Source organism: Phocoena sinus, chromosome 8 (genome assembly GCF_008692025.1).
Source record: "Phocoena sinus isolate mPhoSin1 chromosome 8, mPhoSin1.pri, whole genome shotgun sequence".
Classification (NCBI taxonomy): domain Eukaryota; kingdom Metazoa; phylum Chordata; class Mammalia; order Artiodactyla; family Phocoenidae; genus Phocoena; species Phocoena sinus.
Window position 1 is genome coordinate 107,861,986 of NC_045770.1, and position 18,970 is coordinate 107,880,955.

Genomic DNA, 18,970 nt, shown 5'->3' on the forward strand with positions numbered 1-18,970 from the left:
GTGACCTGTGATGTTACCATGGTCATCGTTTTGGCATTTTTTAGCAATAAAGCTTTTTTAAATCAAGGTGTATACACTGTCTTTTAAGACAATGCTATTTCATACTTAAAAGAGTACAGAATCGTGTAAACCTAACTTTTCTATGCACTGGGAAGCCAAAAAACTCGTGTGGTTCGCTTTATTGTGATAATCGCTTTATTGGGGTGGTCTGGAACCAAACCTGCAATACATCCCAGATATACCTGGATAAAGAATTATTAACTCGACTAGGGCATAACGTCTAAAGGGAGCTGTCAAGAATACCTGTGGGGACTTCCCTGGTGGCGCAGTCGTTAAGAACCCACCTGCCAATGCAGAGGACATGGGTTTGAGCCCTGGTCCGGGAAGATCCCACGTGTCACGGAGCAACTAAGCCCGTGCGCCACAACTACTGAGCCTGCACTCTAGAGCCCACAAGCCACCACTACTGAAGCCCACGTGCCACAACTACTGAAGCCTGCGCGCCTAGAACCCGTGCTCCGCAACAAGAGAAGCCACTGCAGCGAGAAGCCCGTGCACTGCAATGAAGAGTAGCCCCCACTCGCCACAACTAGAGAAAGCCCGTGCGCAGCAATGAAGACCCAACGCAGCCAAAGATAAATAAGTAAATTGGAAAAAAAAAAAAAAAAAAAAACCCAGAATACCTACGGGTCAAGGAGTGTGCCCAAGGTAAGAAAACACGTGAAGGGTGTCCCGTCCCCGAGGCTGGGGTTCAGGTCTCCTTGGGGAAGGCTTGGGTGAGGCCCCCGGATGGTGTGGCCAAGTTCTCTGGGTTGCCTGGGCCAAGTCTGTACAAGAACCAGAACCAGAAGATGCCCCTACTCATGCAGCATCCCTTAGCGCCCTCTACAGACAAATGTAACGAGGTGCACGGGCGAAGGAGAGAAGTGTGAAGGGCACAGCTCACTACCGCAGAGCAGGTGATGCAGGCTGCACCTGGAGCTGAAAGGCCGTCAGTTGATAACTGGCACAGCTTACGTGTCCACTTCTACTTTATTTAGCAAGAGTAAGGGCAGGACTGACCACGGGGGCTGGAAGACATCCCGTTCAGTGTCGGACTCCTGCTGTCTGGGCAGCGGGCGGCTCAGACCCCAGAGAAGAAACAGCGTCATCTGCGAGCCAGCCAGGTCATCCTCCCACCCTGGGGACACTGCACGGAGAAAGCTGGTCACTTCTGCTGGCGAGAAGGCAGTCGGCGCCCCCGCAATTCCACTCAGGACAAGTGCCGGGCTGTTTGCATTTTACAGGTGAGGACGCAGAGGCTCCTGGAGTGCGGCGCGGAGATCCTGCTGCCCCAGCGGACCTGACTCCAGCTCTCCTCCCTGCCCCGCTGGGGGCTCCTCCCGGGGCGGCCCTTTAGAAGATTCCGGGCAGCAGGCGGTAAGGCACGGCGGCCGTGTAGCGCTCCCAGTCGCGGCCGTACTTGTTAGCACAGCGGTGCTCGTCCCGTAGGCAGCGGTGGGTCAGCAGGATGGCCATGTAGATGATGTAGAAGTAGGGCAGGAGGTGGCCGCCACCGCAGGCCAGGCAGTACGCCAGGCTGCCCATCAGGTCGCCGGTGTAGTTGAAGTGGCGGGCCACGCCCCAGAAGCCGGACACCAGCAGCTTGCTGCGGTGCTTCTGCTCATTGGCCGACGTGAAGGAACACTCGATGACCCTGGGCTTCCTGCCCCAGATCACGCAGCGCCCGTCCGTGCGGCGGAAAAGGTCCTTCTGATGGTTGGCCATCCGGAAGATGTAGTAGCCCAGCAGGCCCAGCAGCAGGACGCCCAGGGAGTAGCGGGTGGGCAGCTGCACGGGGTGGTACACCAGGTACAGACCCTGCAGGGCGAGCGGGAGAGGTCAGCGGGCTGAGCGGGACCGCGGGCTCGGGAGCACGGCCTGGGTTCAAACCCCTGCTGTGCACCCGACCGGCTGCCCCCGTGCCCCACCTCAGTTTCCTCTCCTGTAAATGGAAGCGCCTGCCTCGGAGGGCTGCTGTGGGATCAGACAAGTAAACATGAAAATTTGCATATCCACCTACCTACCCTCCTATCTGTCTACACATACATACATACACATGTATATCGTATATGGTATACACATTATATAACAACATTACAAGTATTATTTGAATATAATAGTGACGGTTAATTTAATGTGTCACATTGGCTAGGCCACGGGACCCAGACGCTTGGGCAAACGTTAGCTGTTACGAAGGTATTTTTTAGATGGGATTAACGTTTCCGATTAGACTGACTGAAGCAGACCACCCTCTGCAATGTAGGTGGGCCTCGCCTAATCGGTGGAAGGCCCTAAGCATAAAAGAGTCCCTGGAATAAGAGTGAATTCCACCAGCGGACGGCCTTCAGACCCAGCTGCAATACCAACTCTTCCCTGGACCTCCAGCCTGCTGGCTGCCCAGAAGATTTTGGACTTCAATGCACCAGAGTCACGTAATCAAATAAACACACATACGTGTGGGTGTGTGTGTGTGTGTGTGGGTGTGTGTGATCTACTGCCAATGCTTTGCATGCTTGGAAAGCAGTGTTCACAAAATCAGGGAACCGGTGAGCCTGCAACCAGCCAAGCAGAGAAATGAGTCCAGAGGGTCCGTCCAGAGGATTCAGCGTGGGGACCAGAGTCCAGAACTGGTGGCCCCAGCCCAGGGCTCTCTCCCCTCAAGCCTGTTCACTCTGCTGTGATTTTCCTGCTCTCCCAGCGATCCTGCTTCACGCTGCCACACAGGGCAGTCAGCCAGGTACCACGGGCCCCGTTATCACCGCCTGCAGGACTGGCTGCAACCCCTCGCCACCTGCCTGTGCACACCCTGGCCAGCCGACAAGGTCTGTCAGCATTGGTCCTCACCACTCCTGCACGTCCTGTTTAAGGCAGGCCACCGCTAACCACTCAAGTGCCCTAGAACCTGCTCCCTCCCCCACCGCCACACCTCTTCATACCTGCTTACAGAACGGGCAGGTGGGCATCTGGCCAGGCCTCTGAAGCAGCCACCCTACACAGGAGCCCGCATGCCCCGCAGAGGAAAGCAGGGCTGTCCTCTGTGAGCTGGGAGGGGTGCGGCGGGCTTCATGATGAGGCCTCTCCCCTATCCCCCAACAGCCTCAGAACATGGCGGTGCAGGAACGAGGGTGCCCAGCCCTAACGGAGGTGATGTCCGCCCTGCTTTTTCAGAGATGCTCAGGGACGAGTTCAAGGCCCCCTCCCCCGGCTGGCAGCCCTACAGAGGTGCAAACCCAGGTCCCTCGGGCTCCCCAGTTGAGGTTTCTACCCTCGACTCTGCAGCGTGTGCTGAGGCCCTCCTGGGGACCCGGCCTGATTCATTACTCGTGGGAACTTTTCCCGGAGCCTGTGCCCCCCAACCCCCAGCAACCTCTTCTCGCCTGGAACACTCCCCTCTTGTAGGCCTCCCACCCGGTGCTGGCCTCTGATCCTCCAGCCTCCAATCGGGCAAGGCTTCCTGCCACCCCCATGTCCTGTGTCCCAGCCACGCTGAACTGTCTCATGCCTTAAATGTCCCCCTCTGCCCTCTCCCCCACCCTGATATATTCCCCACTCCACCTTTCTGGAATGTTCTTACCCTCAGACTCATCATTCTGCTCTCAGCCTGGCTGTGACCCCCACCTACTGGCTGGGGGCTCCTCCTTGGCCCTCTCTCAGGGGTCAGCACCCCACTTCCTGTCCAGCTCCCCCTCCCCGCACTGGACTGCCTGTGTCAGGGACTCTCCCTGCCAGCTGTGAGCTCCGAGAGCGCAGGGCCCCCTGCATCTCCTCCACTCTTGCGTGTACATACTCAAAGCTTAAATGCAAATGACGGAAGGAAAAAAGGCCTCTCATCCTTTCAGCCTTGAGATTTGAACACACATGAATACAAATACCCACCTCCATCCACCCAGATCCCCCAAAACGTTTCTTTTGACCCAAAGTTTACTCCGTATCATCTTCTTCTCTCAGTCTATGGGCTGAGCTGTGTCCCCCAGATTCACATGTCGGAGTCCTGACACCCAGCATCCCAGAATGTGACTGTCTTTGGAGTCGCATGTCTTTCTTTCAAGAGGTGAGGAAGGTAAAATGCGGCCACTAGGGTGGGTCCTGATCCCACAGGACTGGTGTTCTTATAAGAGGAGGTCAGGACACAGACACACACAGAGGGACGACCCCGTGAGGACACAGGGAGGAGACGGCCGTCTACACGCCGAGGAGAGAGGCCTCAGGAGGACCAGCCCTGCCCACACCTGGGTCTCGGATTCCAGCCTCCAGACGGGGAGACAATGGACCCTGTTGTTTAAGCCGCCTGGTCCATGGTATTTGTTACAGTGGCCTGTGCTGACTCGTACACTAAGCCTTCTCTTCTTCCTAAAACAGGGGAGCAGCCTCCCTTCTCCAGGTTCTGGTGCCACCCCACACCCCCAAAAAAAACAGACACTTGGGTGACGACAAGGCTCGGCATGTGCTCAGCTGTGTCTGCTCCGAGGGCAGCGCTGGGGGTGCCCGGGGACCTTACAGCTCAGTGCTGCTGTGCTGGGCATGCGTCACGGGGGGCTCCCTGCCCCTGCTTCTCACCTGCAACGTGTAGAGGTACGGCAGCCAGACGCAGTCCCCCCAGCCCAGGTACCACCCAAAGTGGTCGTGGCAGATGTCAATGGTTTTCAGGTACCAGGTTTCGTTCCAAAAGAAGTCCAGCACATAGATGGCCTGCAACACAGAAGCGGCCGTGTACTGACCAGAGACGCACAGGAAGGGGGCCGACCCCCATGTAAAGGTGGCAGATTACGGTCTTTTGAAAACTATCTGGCTTTCAGGTTTCCCCAGCGCCCACCGGGTGTCAGAGCTCCCACCCCGCTGGGCCACAGAGAGGCTACCTGCAGGATGTTGACCAAGACCATGGAGTTGGTCACGTGGCCGTAGAGCTCCTGCTGCTTGGCTGCGAAGGACAGGTTGATGAGGGTCCAGGCGACGATCCCGGGGCGTCCATTGAAGAAGAGCTTGAAGTCAAACCACTCCCCAATTCGGGGGTTAAACTCAACGCCCATCATGTAGTTGTAAAGGAAATTGCCTGTGAATTTGCTTTAAAATACAAAGAACAGATGCGTGTCGTTAACGAGCGCGTCTCACAAGTGGCCTACTCGGCTGGCACGGACACAGGTGCTCAGCCCAGCCCGGGTACGGCAGGCCCAAGAGAGATGACCTGGGGGGAGACCTGCCGTGAACTGCAGGGATGCGGCAGGCAGAGGTCGCGTCAGCCTCCCTCTCCCCCCGCAGACTCGGTGCTTCACTCCTCGTTCACCTCTGGCCCTTGAGTTGCTTTTGCTCTGCTCCAAGGAAGGTGGGGAGACTATATCTGTGCTTAAGCCTCCCTTGGGCCAGCACCCAGGGTCCTCCCTCCCCACTCCAGGCTCCCTGGAGGCACAGCACAGGTGAGCTGCCCAACTGGCTCGACTGGACAGAGATTTTATTCTGAAAGACTCACAGGGCATTCGGGTCTCCCGTGGGCAAGTGGAGTTATAAGTGATGCCAAGGTAGATGTGAAAAAAAGCACGCTGCTTAGAGCCGGGTGCCTGGCTCCAGGGCCCACACCCATCCCTTGCTGGGCAAGTTTAATGTTTCATTACCTTGGTTACCTGACCCATAGCCCTCTCCAGGAGTGATCAGAGAATCAGCCATGATAACCCATGTGGAGACCTTCATTAAGTATAACTTGCTGTACATACACAGGGATTTCTGTACTAGTCAGAGAAACATATTTTCGTGTCCATTTCCCTCAGTTAGGATAAGTAGAAAGAAGCCAAATATACAAAGTCTACAATAGGGGATGTGATTATAAAGCAGAGAAAATGATTTCCATGAGTCATAGAAGACCAGCCTCATTATTTGATAAAAAAAATTCACACAAGCTCAAAGTACCACCAACCAAACACATTTCCTAAGAGTTTAGGTGTAACAGTTAAAGGAAACATACTTTATTTTCATTTGGACCCCCAAACTAAAATGTAAGCACCCCGAGAATAAGAATCTTGTTTACACCTAAAGCCCCACTGCCTACACCTGTCTACAGGAGGAACCCAACAAACATCTCTTGATGAATGGACGGATGTAAGGAGGCGGGGAGGGAGGGATGGGGGGAATAAGTGGATGGATGGATAAGTGGATGGATGGACAAATGGATGGATGGATGAATGGGCTGGATGAATGGGTTCATGGGTGAATGGATGGATACAGGGAGACAGGAGGGGAGGGAGGGAGGGAGGGGTGGAGGAAGGGATGGGGGATGGATAGATGGGTAGGTGGTTGGATGGGGAGATGGATGGATGAATGGATGGATGGGTGGATGGGTGCACTGGTAGGTGGATGGGTGCACTGGTAGGTGGATGGATGGATGAGTTGGATGGGTGGATGGATGGACAGATGGGTGGATGGGTGGGTGGATGAATGGATGAAGAACTGGATATATGGATAGATGAAGGAGAGATGGATGCATGGTTGATAACTATCCAACCCAGGGCCCCATGAGAATGGACACCAATCAGTAAGGCTCTCCCTGGCAAGTTCTTACATTAAAGCCACTGAGAAAACAGGACTCCTCACTAAGACTGTTTCAGGCCACATTGACGTCCCAGAAAAAGAGGTGATGGACTGCCTTTGCCGCCCAACCAGAAGCTGCCTTTTCCACCCCCCTGCTCCCTGACAGCCCTACGCGACACAGCTCGGCCACCAGGGATGGACTCGGCCATCTTCAACTGCATCCTCCCTAAGGCGGGAGAAGCCACCCAGACATTTGGAAAGGATGCTTCCCAGAGTCCATCAGGTTCCTTTAAGCTCCTCCTTCAAGGATTCTCAATCCTCAGGGCCCTGCAACCTCCCAGCCCAAGGTAACAGAAAAAGGCACCTACTCTCCATCTTGGGCTCGACCGGCCGCTGAGGACGTACCAGTCTCGGGCATCGGTGGGGAAGAAGTAGCCCTTGATCATGGCGAAGGTGGAGACAGCGTAGCCCAGAATGTTGGCACACCAGAGCAGCGGGATCCAGTTGTCAAAGATGATGGTGGGAGAGAAGCAGGCGAGGAGGTAGGAATTAGCAAACCAGAGGAGGTGCGTGATGAGCCAGGCTTGTAGGCCGTTGATCTCATACTTGTTGACGATTCCTGCAGAGGGAGGAGGGCAGATTGGAGGCGTTCTCCCAGCTGTAACAGCTCCTGGCTCCGGCCCTGCCGCCTTTCTGGGCCTCAGCTCCCGGGGTCCCCAGACCCCAGGCTTGACAGCCCGTCAGCTGCTGTTGCAATTTGGGCCCCTAGGGTCAAAATGCCCGCGGTACACCTCACGCTGTGAGCTGGGGACTAACCGCTCCTGCTTGCCGAGGTCCTGGAAGGGTGAGAGGGTGCAGAATGTCTGGAACCAGCCAGAGGCTGAGTCACCAGCCTGCGGTTTGCCGGAGGCTGGGGCTGAGCCACAGCAGAAGCGGACGAGCGTCCCCTAGGGTACCTGGCTGGGGACCCAGCAGTCTCCCTGAGGGACCAGGTGCTCTCTGTGTGCTGGGGTGGGGTCTCAGTGACTGCGGGGAATGAATGGGCCAGGCAGCCCCAAGGACCCCTTAACAAAAGCCCCGCCCCACCAGGTGCCCCTGCGGGACTCGAAGTATCGCCGCCGGGGAGATGCTCCGTGAGCCCAGCTACACAGCCAGTGCGGGGCAGGGCGCGTTCCGTTCCCCGACTGACAAGGTGACTTCCCACCTCGAAGCTGGGGCGGTCCCGGGGTGTGGAAATTCCCAAGCAAAGTTTTTACTTTGTCCGGGGGCAGCCTTTGGGATGGAAGCTGCACGGGGGCGGGGGTGGGGGGAGGCCCCGTGAGATGAAGGGAGGGCAGAGCTGTCACAAGTGGTGGGCAGCAGGGGCGGGGCCCAGCTTACCTGCAGGAGTCATGGCGCCCTCCTGAACGCCCCCCACGTAGCCCGGCAGAAACTTGTGGCAGAAGTCAGGAAGCAGCACGTACAGAAGTACCTGAGCCACAGAGATTTTCCGCTAAATCCCCTGCGAGCTGGGGGGGCCTGGCTGTGCTTCGACACAGCCGTGCTTTATTAACCGAGATGATAAATGGGAAGGCGGGAAGGAATGGGAGAGAGCCTACTCATAGCCAGCTATTTCTTCCAGAAGAGTCTACAGCTCCGGGAGCTCTGGCTGCAGGCTGACTGCGGGCTTTGAAGGGGGCCCTGAACAGGAAACTCATCACTACTCAGAGCGCCCGAGCCGTCTCCCCACGGGACTCGGCCACTCCCCTCGGGACAGCCCACTAGTTCACGTTCTGTACGACTCACCCTTTGAAAGTGTTCGCCGAAAGTGTTCAGTGCGCTCCCGAGCTCGTGCAGCCCTCCCCAATGTCTAATTATAGAACAGTTTCACCCCCCCAAAAGGGAACCCCACACCCACAAGCAGCCACTCCCCTCGGCCCCTGCCCATCAGCCCCTGACAACCACTAACCCACTTTCTGTCTCCATGGATTTGCCTACCCTGCACTTTTCACATAAACAGAATCACACAGGATTTGTCCCTTCGTTGCTAATTTCTTTCACTGAGCACCATGTTCTGAAGGTCCGTCCACGCTGTAGCCTGTCAGACCTTCCTTCCTTTTCACGGCAGAACACCAGCCCACCACGTGGATGCACCACATTGTGTGTGTCCATATCTGTCGACGGACACGTGGGTTGTTCCTGCCTTTAGGCTCTACTGTGACTCTCGCTGCTCTGAATCACCTTTTACCCAAAGGGACCAAGAGATCTGAAATGAGAGGGAATCTGAAGCTCGAAAGCTGGGAACGTGGGGAGAAACAGCTAGTAGTGGTCAAAGCCTTCCTTCAGGGCAGGGAACCCCAGGGCGGGGACGGGGTGGCATCGCACAGCACCGTTTCCCTGGAAACCTCCTGGGTTCAGATGATAAACACCACCTGCTCTCCAAGTTCATGGCGCAGACAGCCTTCTGATGAACTCCTCCTGGTTGGGAGGCCCGTGGGGTCACAGCAGAGCCAAGGCTGTCCTTGGACAGGTCTGGGGACACAGCCTTGGCTTTGCTGAGACCGAGAGCGGCCCTTTAGGATAAGCTCCCCATTGTGCGTGGGGCTTCCCTGGTGGGCCACGACCTCACGCTTTGCCACGGGGTCCTGCTTCCTGCTCAGCAGGTCCCCGCAGGGCTGGGCACAGCCCTGAACCTCGAGGAGGCTCAGCGGAAAGCGAGTCGGACACTGAAATGCCACCAGGTGCCCTTGATCTGAAGACAGAGCTAAGTCCGTCGGGCTGCAGGTGATTCCCTGCTGGGTCCCGGGAATGAGGACGCCAGTGTGAGCCAGGACTCCACCCCTGACAAGGGGCCAGGACCGTCCCGGCAGGAGGGGACGCTCTGCAGAGGTGGAGCCCCGCCCATGGTGGCCAGAGGCCGGGAGGGCTGACCTGGAACGTGACCCATGCCACGTAGATCTGGGCCGCTTTCGTCGTCACAGGTGGCGTCTTGGCCCAGATGTCCGAGAGTCGAGCCTGCCCGGTGGCGATGTCCACCAAGGGGGCCGTCAGGGAGCAGCTGTACTGGTCGCAGGCCATGATGAAATAGTACACGATGAGGGGTGCAAACAGCAGCAGGAAGGTGACGCTTGCCAGGGAAAACCAGTCCACCTCCCTGTGGGGCGGACGGACGGTAGGAGGTCACGTGGCGCCCTCCTGACCCTCCGACCCGACGCACGGGATGCTCTGCTCCACGTGCAAACCCGCCAGCGCTTCCCAAGAGAAGGCTGTCAGCTCGCGGCGCAAAGGCCCCCACTGCCTGGGGAAGGCACCCCACCTGCATGATCCACTGAAGGCCGACAGACCCGTGGGCACCCCCAGAAAGCCCAGGGCCCAGGGCACGAAAGGCAGAAGGCCTTTCACAACCCAGGTGGCCAGAGGCTTCCCGTTCCGGGCCATGGGGGACATTCACCAAGTCCCCAGCACGCTATGGCTCGACAACCATGACCCCCATGCGCTACACAGTGAGGGCGGTACGAGGGCACCAGTTCTCCTTGGAATCAGTTTTTAGTTTCTTCTTCTTGTAATTCCTCACTCTCTGAAAGGGGAAACCGCTACTAATGATAGCCTTGCTGATAAAAAGGATTTTTTAAATAGGTTCGCGAAATCCCAAAGGCTGGCAACCTCTCACTGAGATTCCACTTTACTTTCTAGCTGGGAAGATGGGTGAGAGCCTTACCAGGCACGGCCCCACTGCCCGTGGGTCGCAGCCTTGCTGACGCTGCCAGGACTCTTGGTTTTGGGGTCGTTGGATTGCGACTTTGCAGCCATTGGGCCCTGAGGGAAGGAGACACTGCGTTCAGATCGTCCCGTGGCAAACGGACACTGCACCTCCCTGCCACTGTTCACAGGCCCCACAGGGCTGGCCTCCTTCATTCACCTATTCTTTATCTTGTCCTAGATGGGAGATTCCAGGCAGGGAAGAGATCAGTGCATCTTAGACTCACTCCTGGAACCCGCAATAACCTCCCACATGGCCCTACTTCTGCTCTTGCCTGTCTCAATTCATTTTCCAACGACAGCAGAACATCCTTCTTACTACGTGAACCCGGACGCCTGTGGCTCAGAACCCTCCCACAATGTGCTCCTTCCTCCCCTCTTCCCCACTCTCCCTTCATACCCTCTGCTCCAGGCACAAGAAGGTCTCTACCAATCCTTTTTTTTTTTTTAATTTTATTTATTTATTTGTTATAAGCAGGTTCTTATTAGTTATCTACTTTATACATATTAGTGTATACATGTGAATCCCAATCTCCCAGTTCATCACACCACCACCACTACCCCCACCTCCCCTGCCACTTTCCCCCCTTGGTGTCCGTACGTTTGTTCTCTACATCTGTGTCTCTTCTGCTGCCTTGCAAACTGGTTCATCTGTACCATTTTTCTAGATTTCCCTACCAATCCTTAAATGTGGTTTATCTTGTTCATGACACCTGCTACTTAGAACACGCTTTACAGGTCTCCTCATTCAGGTCTCATATAAAATGTCCCCTCCTCAGTATATGACTTTTTATTTTTCCTGGAGTTAATGGTTGCCTCACTTTTTCCATTTCCTAAGGTTTCTATGCATCTATCACTAATTTTTTTTTCTGAATGCTCTAACAGAGCTATCATACATATTAATAATTTTTCTACATACTCCCAACACAATTTATCATTTCCATTCCTCTCTCCCACCCATAGCCACTCATCTTGTACCAACATACAAGCCAACCAGAGGTCATAATACGGGGGAAGCAGTGACATCTCCACGTCTAGAACAAGTTCACAATTGTCAAGGTTCAAAATATCAGGCATTAAAAAAAAAGATATCTTAAAAGCTTTGAGAAAAAAGTCCAGGATTAAGAGTCATGCTAGCAGCAAGCTGGATTCTAGAAAACAAGGGCGGAAAACTCAAAATTCTGACGGAAACTAATTTCAACCTACAATTCTATTCCCAGGTTAACTATTATTCAGAGAAGACACAGGATCCAAGAAAGCTGCTAAAGAAATGCCCAGTGAAAGGACAAAAGGAAGTCCCCAGATAACAGTGCGTAGTGGACCAGACAGTAACCAGTCCACACCGGCACCAGATGAATGGCTACAGGGGTGAGGGAGGAATGGAAATGACACATTTTGTTGTGTTCGAGTGTGTAGAAAAATTATTGATATGTATGATGGCTCTGTTAAAACATGCAGAAAAAAAATTAGTGATAGATACATAGAAACCTGAGTATATGGAAAAAGTGAGGCAACCATTAACTCCAGAAAGATTAAAAAGCCATACAAAGGGGGAAAAAAACCCAAACCATAATGATAGTACATTACTTGGCTTAACAGTAAATAATAATAACTTTGCCAGGACCATGTAAACTCTGATTACTGACTGACTACTAGATGTATAGAAGGAAACGTGTAAAGCTGGGAGTGCTGAAAGGAAATGGTTTAGATAGAAGCAGGTGAAAACCACACAAAAGTAGCTAAGAGAATGAAAAGTATTCGCTTCTGGGAAGTGAGGCTATGAGATGAGTCACGGAACTGTTCACTTTGTATATAAGCCTCTTAACACTGATTTTATTCTAAATGGGAACATGAATTACTTTAATACAACTGTGTGTTCATTTACAATTTTTCAGTAATGAAAACTGCAGCCACATCACTTAAGTTAATTTACACAGGTTAGTTTATGGAGCATCTGTGATGTACAAGGCAGGCTGAAGAGTTCCTTATGGGCCGGGACCACCCATCTTTACAGCCCCAAAACACAGAATACCGAGCCTGGTACATAGCAGCTACTCTGATCTAACGTGCTGGAAAGTTGCAAAAGGGCCAGAAATGTACAGGCTGAGAGCTAAATGTGGAAAGCCAAAAGCGTTCTTCTAGGGATTAAAACAAGCCCAAATAATTATTCTGAGCTTATAATAGCGTTCATTCACCCCTCTGTCGTAAGCACTGAATTTTTAATAAAGGTGTAAGTAACATCCTTGGCAGTAGATGGCTGAAAATAGGGCACAGGGTGGTATTCTGGATGTAATTTATTGTTTTGCTAAGAGTCAGACGAGAATTGATACCAGGAGCTGATGGACCAGCTGCCTTTACTTTTCCAGAGCTGAAAAGTCACTGCCTTTGCCCAGGAGCCGCAGTGCTGAGATGGGCTTACCTCCAACCTCTTACCAAGTGGTTTCATGGCAGAACGCAGGTTTTCCTTCTCGAACTGCCCCCTTTCGAGTCGCTAGATTCCCACGCTCCACAAGGCCTGCTTGATCCTTTTCAACCCGCTGAACAAAGTCCTGCAGGGGACACGAAGAGACTCAGGGGAACAAAGGGAGATAAGGGCCCAGATGGTATTTTCTCGAGGCCCACCGCTGGGACCAAGTGAAAGGCGCGAGCTCGGCGCCTAGGGGTTCTAAAGCGCAAGAGGCCCCCACGGGTGGGGATCCCCCGGGAGAAGGCAATCGTATCACGCAGCTTCTCTGCCTGGCACCCACACCGTCTGCCGAAGAGTGAGCACTGATTAACAACGGGCAGAGCTGGATGGAGGGCTTCCCGGAGGAGTTGTCTTGCAGATGAGCCTCAACACGGCGGACGCAGAGCTGGTGAAGAGCAACGAGCCAAAGCTGGCTTCTTTGCAGACTCACACCAGGCAGCGCACGTGCCTCTGAACCGCTTCTACAAGATCGACCCGGATCAAGCCCGGCTAGAGCCTACACATTCCCACCGCACGTTCTAGGAGCCAGTGAGAGCCCAAGAATACAGGGCATCACTGACAGTAATCTGGGCTCGGAGGCTGGTTCTCAGCAGACTTACTGGACCCGTGACCTTCCTGAGTGTCTTGGGGCATCAAAGCCCCCCCAACACACACACACACACACACACACACACACACACACACACACACTCACACACACACGAGGTTCTGCGCTTGTTGTTAAAGCTGGATAAAGGAGGTTTCGTGTCCACACCCGGGAAGGAGCCAGGGAAATGCCTGGGGGCTTTCTGGCACCCTGGTCAGCTCCCTGGGCCGGATTTTGAGTTCCACAGGCCAAAGATAAAGGGATGTTTCTCCTGAGGGTTTGGGATGATGTAGTGTAAGTGCCTGACAGTAAGCATCCATTTCAAAAGCCATCCACCTTGAATAAACACATAGCCACCAGCAGAACCACCAGATAAGGACCGAGGCGTCCCCCAACCCACGAAGGGCCCTCATTCAGGAAGTCCGGGGTAACCCAGCGACTGACAGCTTGAGTAACCGCGCTGCTCCCTTCCCACACCCTAATTCCTGTTCCTATGCTTTAAATTCACCAATAAAGAGTGACCCCGTGAAACCCTAGACACCCAGCCCTCACGCGCTCATAAAGGTAGAGTCCAGCCCCACACCCACACCCTCTTTCTACCCACAATCTGGCCGCATGTACCCACAGGACCTGTGAGCAATAAATCTCGTTCCTCAACATTCCATGATGGTTTTTGCTGAAGGCGTCCTGCAATCATAGCGAGAACCTCAAGGGCCAGTCTGGCCACTACATGGCCCCGGCGGGGGAGACGTCTGTGGGCTCCTCACAGCAAAGCAGTCCAGGTGAGTGCCTCCAATGTTCTATAGCTGAGAACATCACCATCGACAGCTCGGGGTGCACACAACAGAAGGCTTAAGCCCCGTGGCAGTTCTTTCGGCATCTTGAGGGTTTGGTATTTGGAGATGCATCAGAGACCCAGGACCACGGCAGGGATGGGATGGCATGGTGAACCCCCAGGAGGCCCAGATGTCACCCTCAAGGCTGCAAGTTCTCCGCTAGGCTTGGTTTCCTCATCCGCAAAGTAACTTACTCTGTCGGGTAAATGAGGTCACGGGGCCAAGTGCTCAGAGCCCCACCCAAGCCCCATCAGAGTCCGCCCCAGAGAGTCGGCTACTGCCGACACCGCCACCAGCACCACCCAGGCCTCAGGAAGGCTCAGCGGGGCTCACACAGGGCATCGGGGTGACGTTTGGCCTGTCAGAGGTCTAAGGGGGATGCACCTGCAAGGCCCAACCCCAGAGGGTTCTGTTACCCACTGCACAGCTCATCACTCCTCAATGTAGAGGTTTAAAACAACAATCTTTCGGGACTTCCCTGGCGGTCCAGCGGTTAGGACTCCATGCTTTCACTGCTAAGGGCACAGGTTCAATCCCCAGTCGGGGAACTAAGATCCCACAAGCTGAGGGGTGCGGTCAAAACAAAACAAACAAACAGTCTTTCGTCCTTTGTTCCCGTGGGTTGGGAATCTGGGGAGGCTGGCTAAGTAGCTATGGCCTGGGGTGTCCCGGAGCGGCGGCTCATCACGTGCTCGCTCGGTGTGGGCTAGCTTGGGCTTCCTCCCAGCGTGGCGGACTCAAGGCAGTGGGAGGAGGTGCCCGAGCTGCCTTTTCTGCCCCGCGTCAGCCCAGCACATTCATCTGGCTACGCTGAGTCACAAGCCCACCAGCTTTCAAGGGGAGGGGAAGCAGGCTCTGACTCCGGATGGGGAAGCCGCAGGGTATTAAAAGAACGTGAGATACCGGATGATACAACCTATCATAGGTGGCGACTGTTTATTGAGCACCTACCAAGCTCCGAGCACCCATTCGCTCATAGAATTCCCACCCCAATCCTGGAGAGTTGCCGTCATTAGGCCCATTTTACAGATGAGGGGGCTGAGGCGAGGAAAGTGGAACAAGTTGCTAGCGCAGACCTACAGGGACGGAGCTGGGTCTGCGGGCACGCCACCCTCTGTGACACACTTGGGAGGCTGTGGAGTAAAATTCAGAGTAGTGATGACGAGAGCCAATCTTTCTGAGTGCTGCGCCAGGTACTACCCTAACATACATACAGAAACATTTAGTTGGAATGTTACGGAACAGCAGGGCTTCTGTTTTGGAAATTTGTTAGTCCAAGGAGTGGCAGACACTGAAAAATACAGACATGCCCCAACTTGGACTTAAAGGAATGATACAATTCAGAACCCGTGAGAGCTGGGCAGCTGCTCTCCTGGTGGGAGAACAGTTTCAGAGGCCAGGTAGACCTTCAGGTTGACCCAGCATTTACTTGTACGAATTTATCCTGGGACACATACAGATGGCTGTGTAAACCCACAGGTGAGAGAAACACTGACACACCGGTGCAGGGGAATACTCACCAACTGTTAAAAAGAATGAGCTTAACGTGGAAAAAAGTTCCCTGGTATGTTACAGCACAAGGGCAAGCCGCAAGACGGTCTATCACCAAAAAGCTATTCAAAAAGCCGTATACCCAAACCCTCAGTAGTGTGGGACATCCACGTGGGCTTTCCCCCCCGCCCCGCCTTTTCCTAGTCTTTCTAGTGGACACTTGTGTAATAAAAGAATTTATCAACGATGAAATGAGTTGTTGTAACAGCTCTTGGAGTCCTTAGAGCCACAATTCTGGAAACATCTGCGGCTCCCTCCGGGGTCGGGGAGGTCATCTGCTCTCAAGGCATAGCGGAGTGATTTCGGGGGTCATTCTTGGGTTTTCCTGCAGCTTTTTTGCATCCCCCCCTCCCCCGGGCCCTCTGCCGATGGTGTGGTCACTCCCTCAACTGGCACATAAAATTCACAAGCCTCGATTGACAAATGCAGAGGCTGCTCTTGGCACCGGACAGCTCCGGCCTGGCTTCTCTGGGGAGGGTTGAGGTCCTGGCTGGGGCACGGCAGCCCGCTCCTGGGGCGCTTCTGAGGCCTCCAGAAATACATGTGAGCCCTGGAAGGAAATTCCAGAAACGCTGACCTCTAATTCGAAAGGGTAAACTGCAGGTTTACAGGGTTTCTGTGTTTTGAAAGTTGCAAAATATACGCTCACTGTAACACCATCACTGCAACAGAAGTTTGAAAGTCAGACAACAAATCCCCTCAACCCAGCCCCTGGAGTCACTGAATCTTGCTGTGTATCCTCCGGATTGTCTCACGAGCTACTTGTCACACGATACACACCCACTCTCCCTCCTTTTTTTCCCCCAAAATTCGTTTACCTCTAAATTCTTTTGTAAGTTTGCTTCTTCACTTTCTCTGATCTTAGAAAGCAGCTTTCTACTAGGTAGATCTTCTACGTAAATAGGTAGGTCTGCTGCATAAATCTGCCACTTTTTTTTTTAGCAGCAGTAGTTACGTAAAAGGATTTTGTGGGAAGTTTTCCAAGAATTAATTGTGCATGGTTGTTTCTGGGTTTCTGCCTGGCAAACCGTCCTGGTTTTTGAGGGGCGAGTGTCCTGCAGGTGGGGTAACTCCATCCTCCTCAGGCCTGTTCCTGCCGCCTTCCTGGGGACCTTCAAGGTGCCTGGGGCTGCTCAACCACCACCTGGCCTCTGCAAATCCCAAGCTTCTCAGCTTCTCATCCCCACCCCCACCCCCCTACTAAATGCAGGCATTGCCGACGGGGCTATTCCCCCCAAACCAAAGTCATGTCGCCGGTATCTCTGGGTTTGAACCCCTGCTCTGCCGCTAAGTACATGACTCTACATGTCACTTCACCTCTCGGGAGCCTCAGTCCCCTCATCTGTAAGATGGGGGCGATGCCAAGTACACACAGGTTGTTCTGAGAATTAAGGTCAAAGCACCCAGCCCAGTGCCGGACACTCAGGAGACACCTAGTAAATGACAGGTCTCACACACCACTTTCGATAAACACGATTCCTCATTTCCAACTTTCCTGTCTCCTTTCTTTACCTTTTGTCGGGAATCTCACCAGAGCAATTCCTACCCTTAAAAACCTTTTTCATAAAATTATAAAATGTCCCGGAAAGGGGCAATACATCATTATTTAAGTTAGTCGGGAAGGCTGGAAAAGAAAAGAGGGAGCGTTTGGTCTTTTGTGAGCACTCCCTGCCCTGCCCGCCGTGCATCGACCCCCCCCTCACCCCCCCCCATTAATCTATTCCTAGTAAAGCAATTCAGAGTCTCCTGCTACCTGCTCCCACCTTCTCGGTGAGCAAAGACAAATTATCCGCGTCTCCTCAACAGAAAACTGCATCCGCTCACGCGGGGCACCGAGGAAGGAACCGGCCCACCCGGCCCAGGAAGCACCCACCTGGCTCCGCCCCGCCCCGGCTCCTCCGGGATCTCCCGACCACCGGGGAACGGAGCATCTCCGAAAGGCCGTCTTCGGGTGGCCAACCTGCGCCCCTAGATCCCCGGCCTCTGCTCACCTGCACGCACGCACCCCTGCCCACCTGAGCACGCATCTCCTCCTCGCCAGAGCACTAGCCCCCCTCCACGCTCCTGCGCGCACCCATCCCACCCCTGACCTGCGCACGCCCCCGGATCTGCTCGCCCCCCGCTCCCCTGCGCGCGTCTCACACTTACGCAGCTGGCCCGCTTACCTGCGCGTCAGTCTCCGCGCCCGGCTCCTCACCCGCTCCTACTCGCGCGCTCCAAGCTGGTGGTCCCAAGATGTGGCGTAATGGCAGATGACCAATCGGAGACGGGCCCTGTAAGGCCCGGCGCCCTCGCGCCCCGCGATTGGCTGCGGCGCCTCGCCCCACCCCCTGAGCTGACTCCGGGCCACCGCGCGCTCCATTCGGCAGCCGCTGGGCACGAGATTGACGGCTGAGGGCCAGTCCCGCGCACAGCCTCCCTAAGGGCCGGGGAGCCCCGCCCAGGCTGGGGGGTGGGGAGGGGGGTGGGGAGGGGGGTTCGTCCCCAGCGGTGGTCGTGGGCAAGCGGCTTAGCTCCCCAGCCTCAGTTTCCTCTTCTGCCAAAGGGGCTTCAAAGGCGCGCAGCCCACGCTGAGCCTGTGGTGTACAGATTGCCGGGTCCACAACAACCCACAAAACAGACCAAAATCCCTGCTCTTGGGGCGCACGCGCGGTAGTGGTGGAGCGTAATCAAGAAACAATCGGGCAGGCATATAGGGTGTCAGATGGTGGAAAGTGGTGTGGAGAAGATCAAAGCAGGGTGTGTGGGTAGCAGTTTTATTCAGGGGTGTCAGGGAGAGCCCGCCGCTAGGAGGCCACCACAGGCCCCCCAGGAAGGGACCGGGAGGTGGAGTTTAGGGCGCGCTCACAGCGTGCAGGGCTGGGTGGAGAGAGAAGCTGAGTGGGGATGCGAGCAGCAGCTTAGGTCAACCACGTGGGGGAGCCCCCTAATAAGACAGCCCCTCAGAGTTGTCCCCTGGGCAGTGATAAATGTTCACAGGTCAAGGTGTGAGGGAGTCATTCCGGCTTGTACGTGGTTCACCCTGAACTTCAGGCTCACCAAAACAGCCTGTTTGTGGCCTATTAAATGTGCGGTGTACGTCTGCTTTAACCATTAAAGAAAAGAATGCGTTTAAAAAATCAAAAGGGAGTGACTATGGTTCAGGCATTTGAAATGGATCTGGGTGGCCTTTGTGGACATGGTTTCAGGCATGTTCCTACATGACTGAGAACTTGAATTTTCTGGACTGTGTCA

The 18,970-nt window shown here is 54.6% G+C and overlaps 1 protein-coding gene across 3 annotated transcripts; it reads right to left on the minus strand.

Annotated features, from left to right (window-relative positions):
* Positions 1–172: 172 nt before the first annotated feature.
* DHCR7 (7-dehydrocholesterol reductase) lies at positions 173–17,978 on the minus strand. 3 transcript variants are annotated; one of them, XM_032638842.1, is made up of 9 exons: positions 17,902–17,978; positions 12,716–12,845; positions 10,256–10,353; positions 9,469–9,691; positions 7,939–8,029; positions 6,964–7,177; positions 4,899–5,103; positions 4,600–4,731; positions 173–1,860 (listed from the first exon to the last, which is right to left on the minus strand). In XM_032638842.1, the coding sequence occupies exons 2-9, from the start codon at positions 12,740–12,742 to the stop codon at positions 1,396–1,398; spliced, it is 1,455 nt and encodes a 484-aa protein (XP_032494733.1). In that variant the 5' UTR covers positions 12,743–12,845; positions 17,902–17,978; the 3' UTR covers positions 173–1,395. The 3 variants fall into 3 exon arrangements, with proteins under 3 accessions (XP_032494733.1, XP_032494735.1, XP_032494734.1); XM_032638844.1 differs by having other exon boundaries at positions 1,016–1,860; positions 12,730–12,845; positions 17,902–17,919; XM_032638843.1 differs by lacking the exon at positions 17,902–17,978 and adding an exon at positions 10,457–10,473 and having other exon boundaries at positions 1,016–1,860; positions 12,716–12,849.
* Between the last annotated feature and the right edge of the window lie 992 nt (positions 17,979–18,970).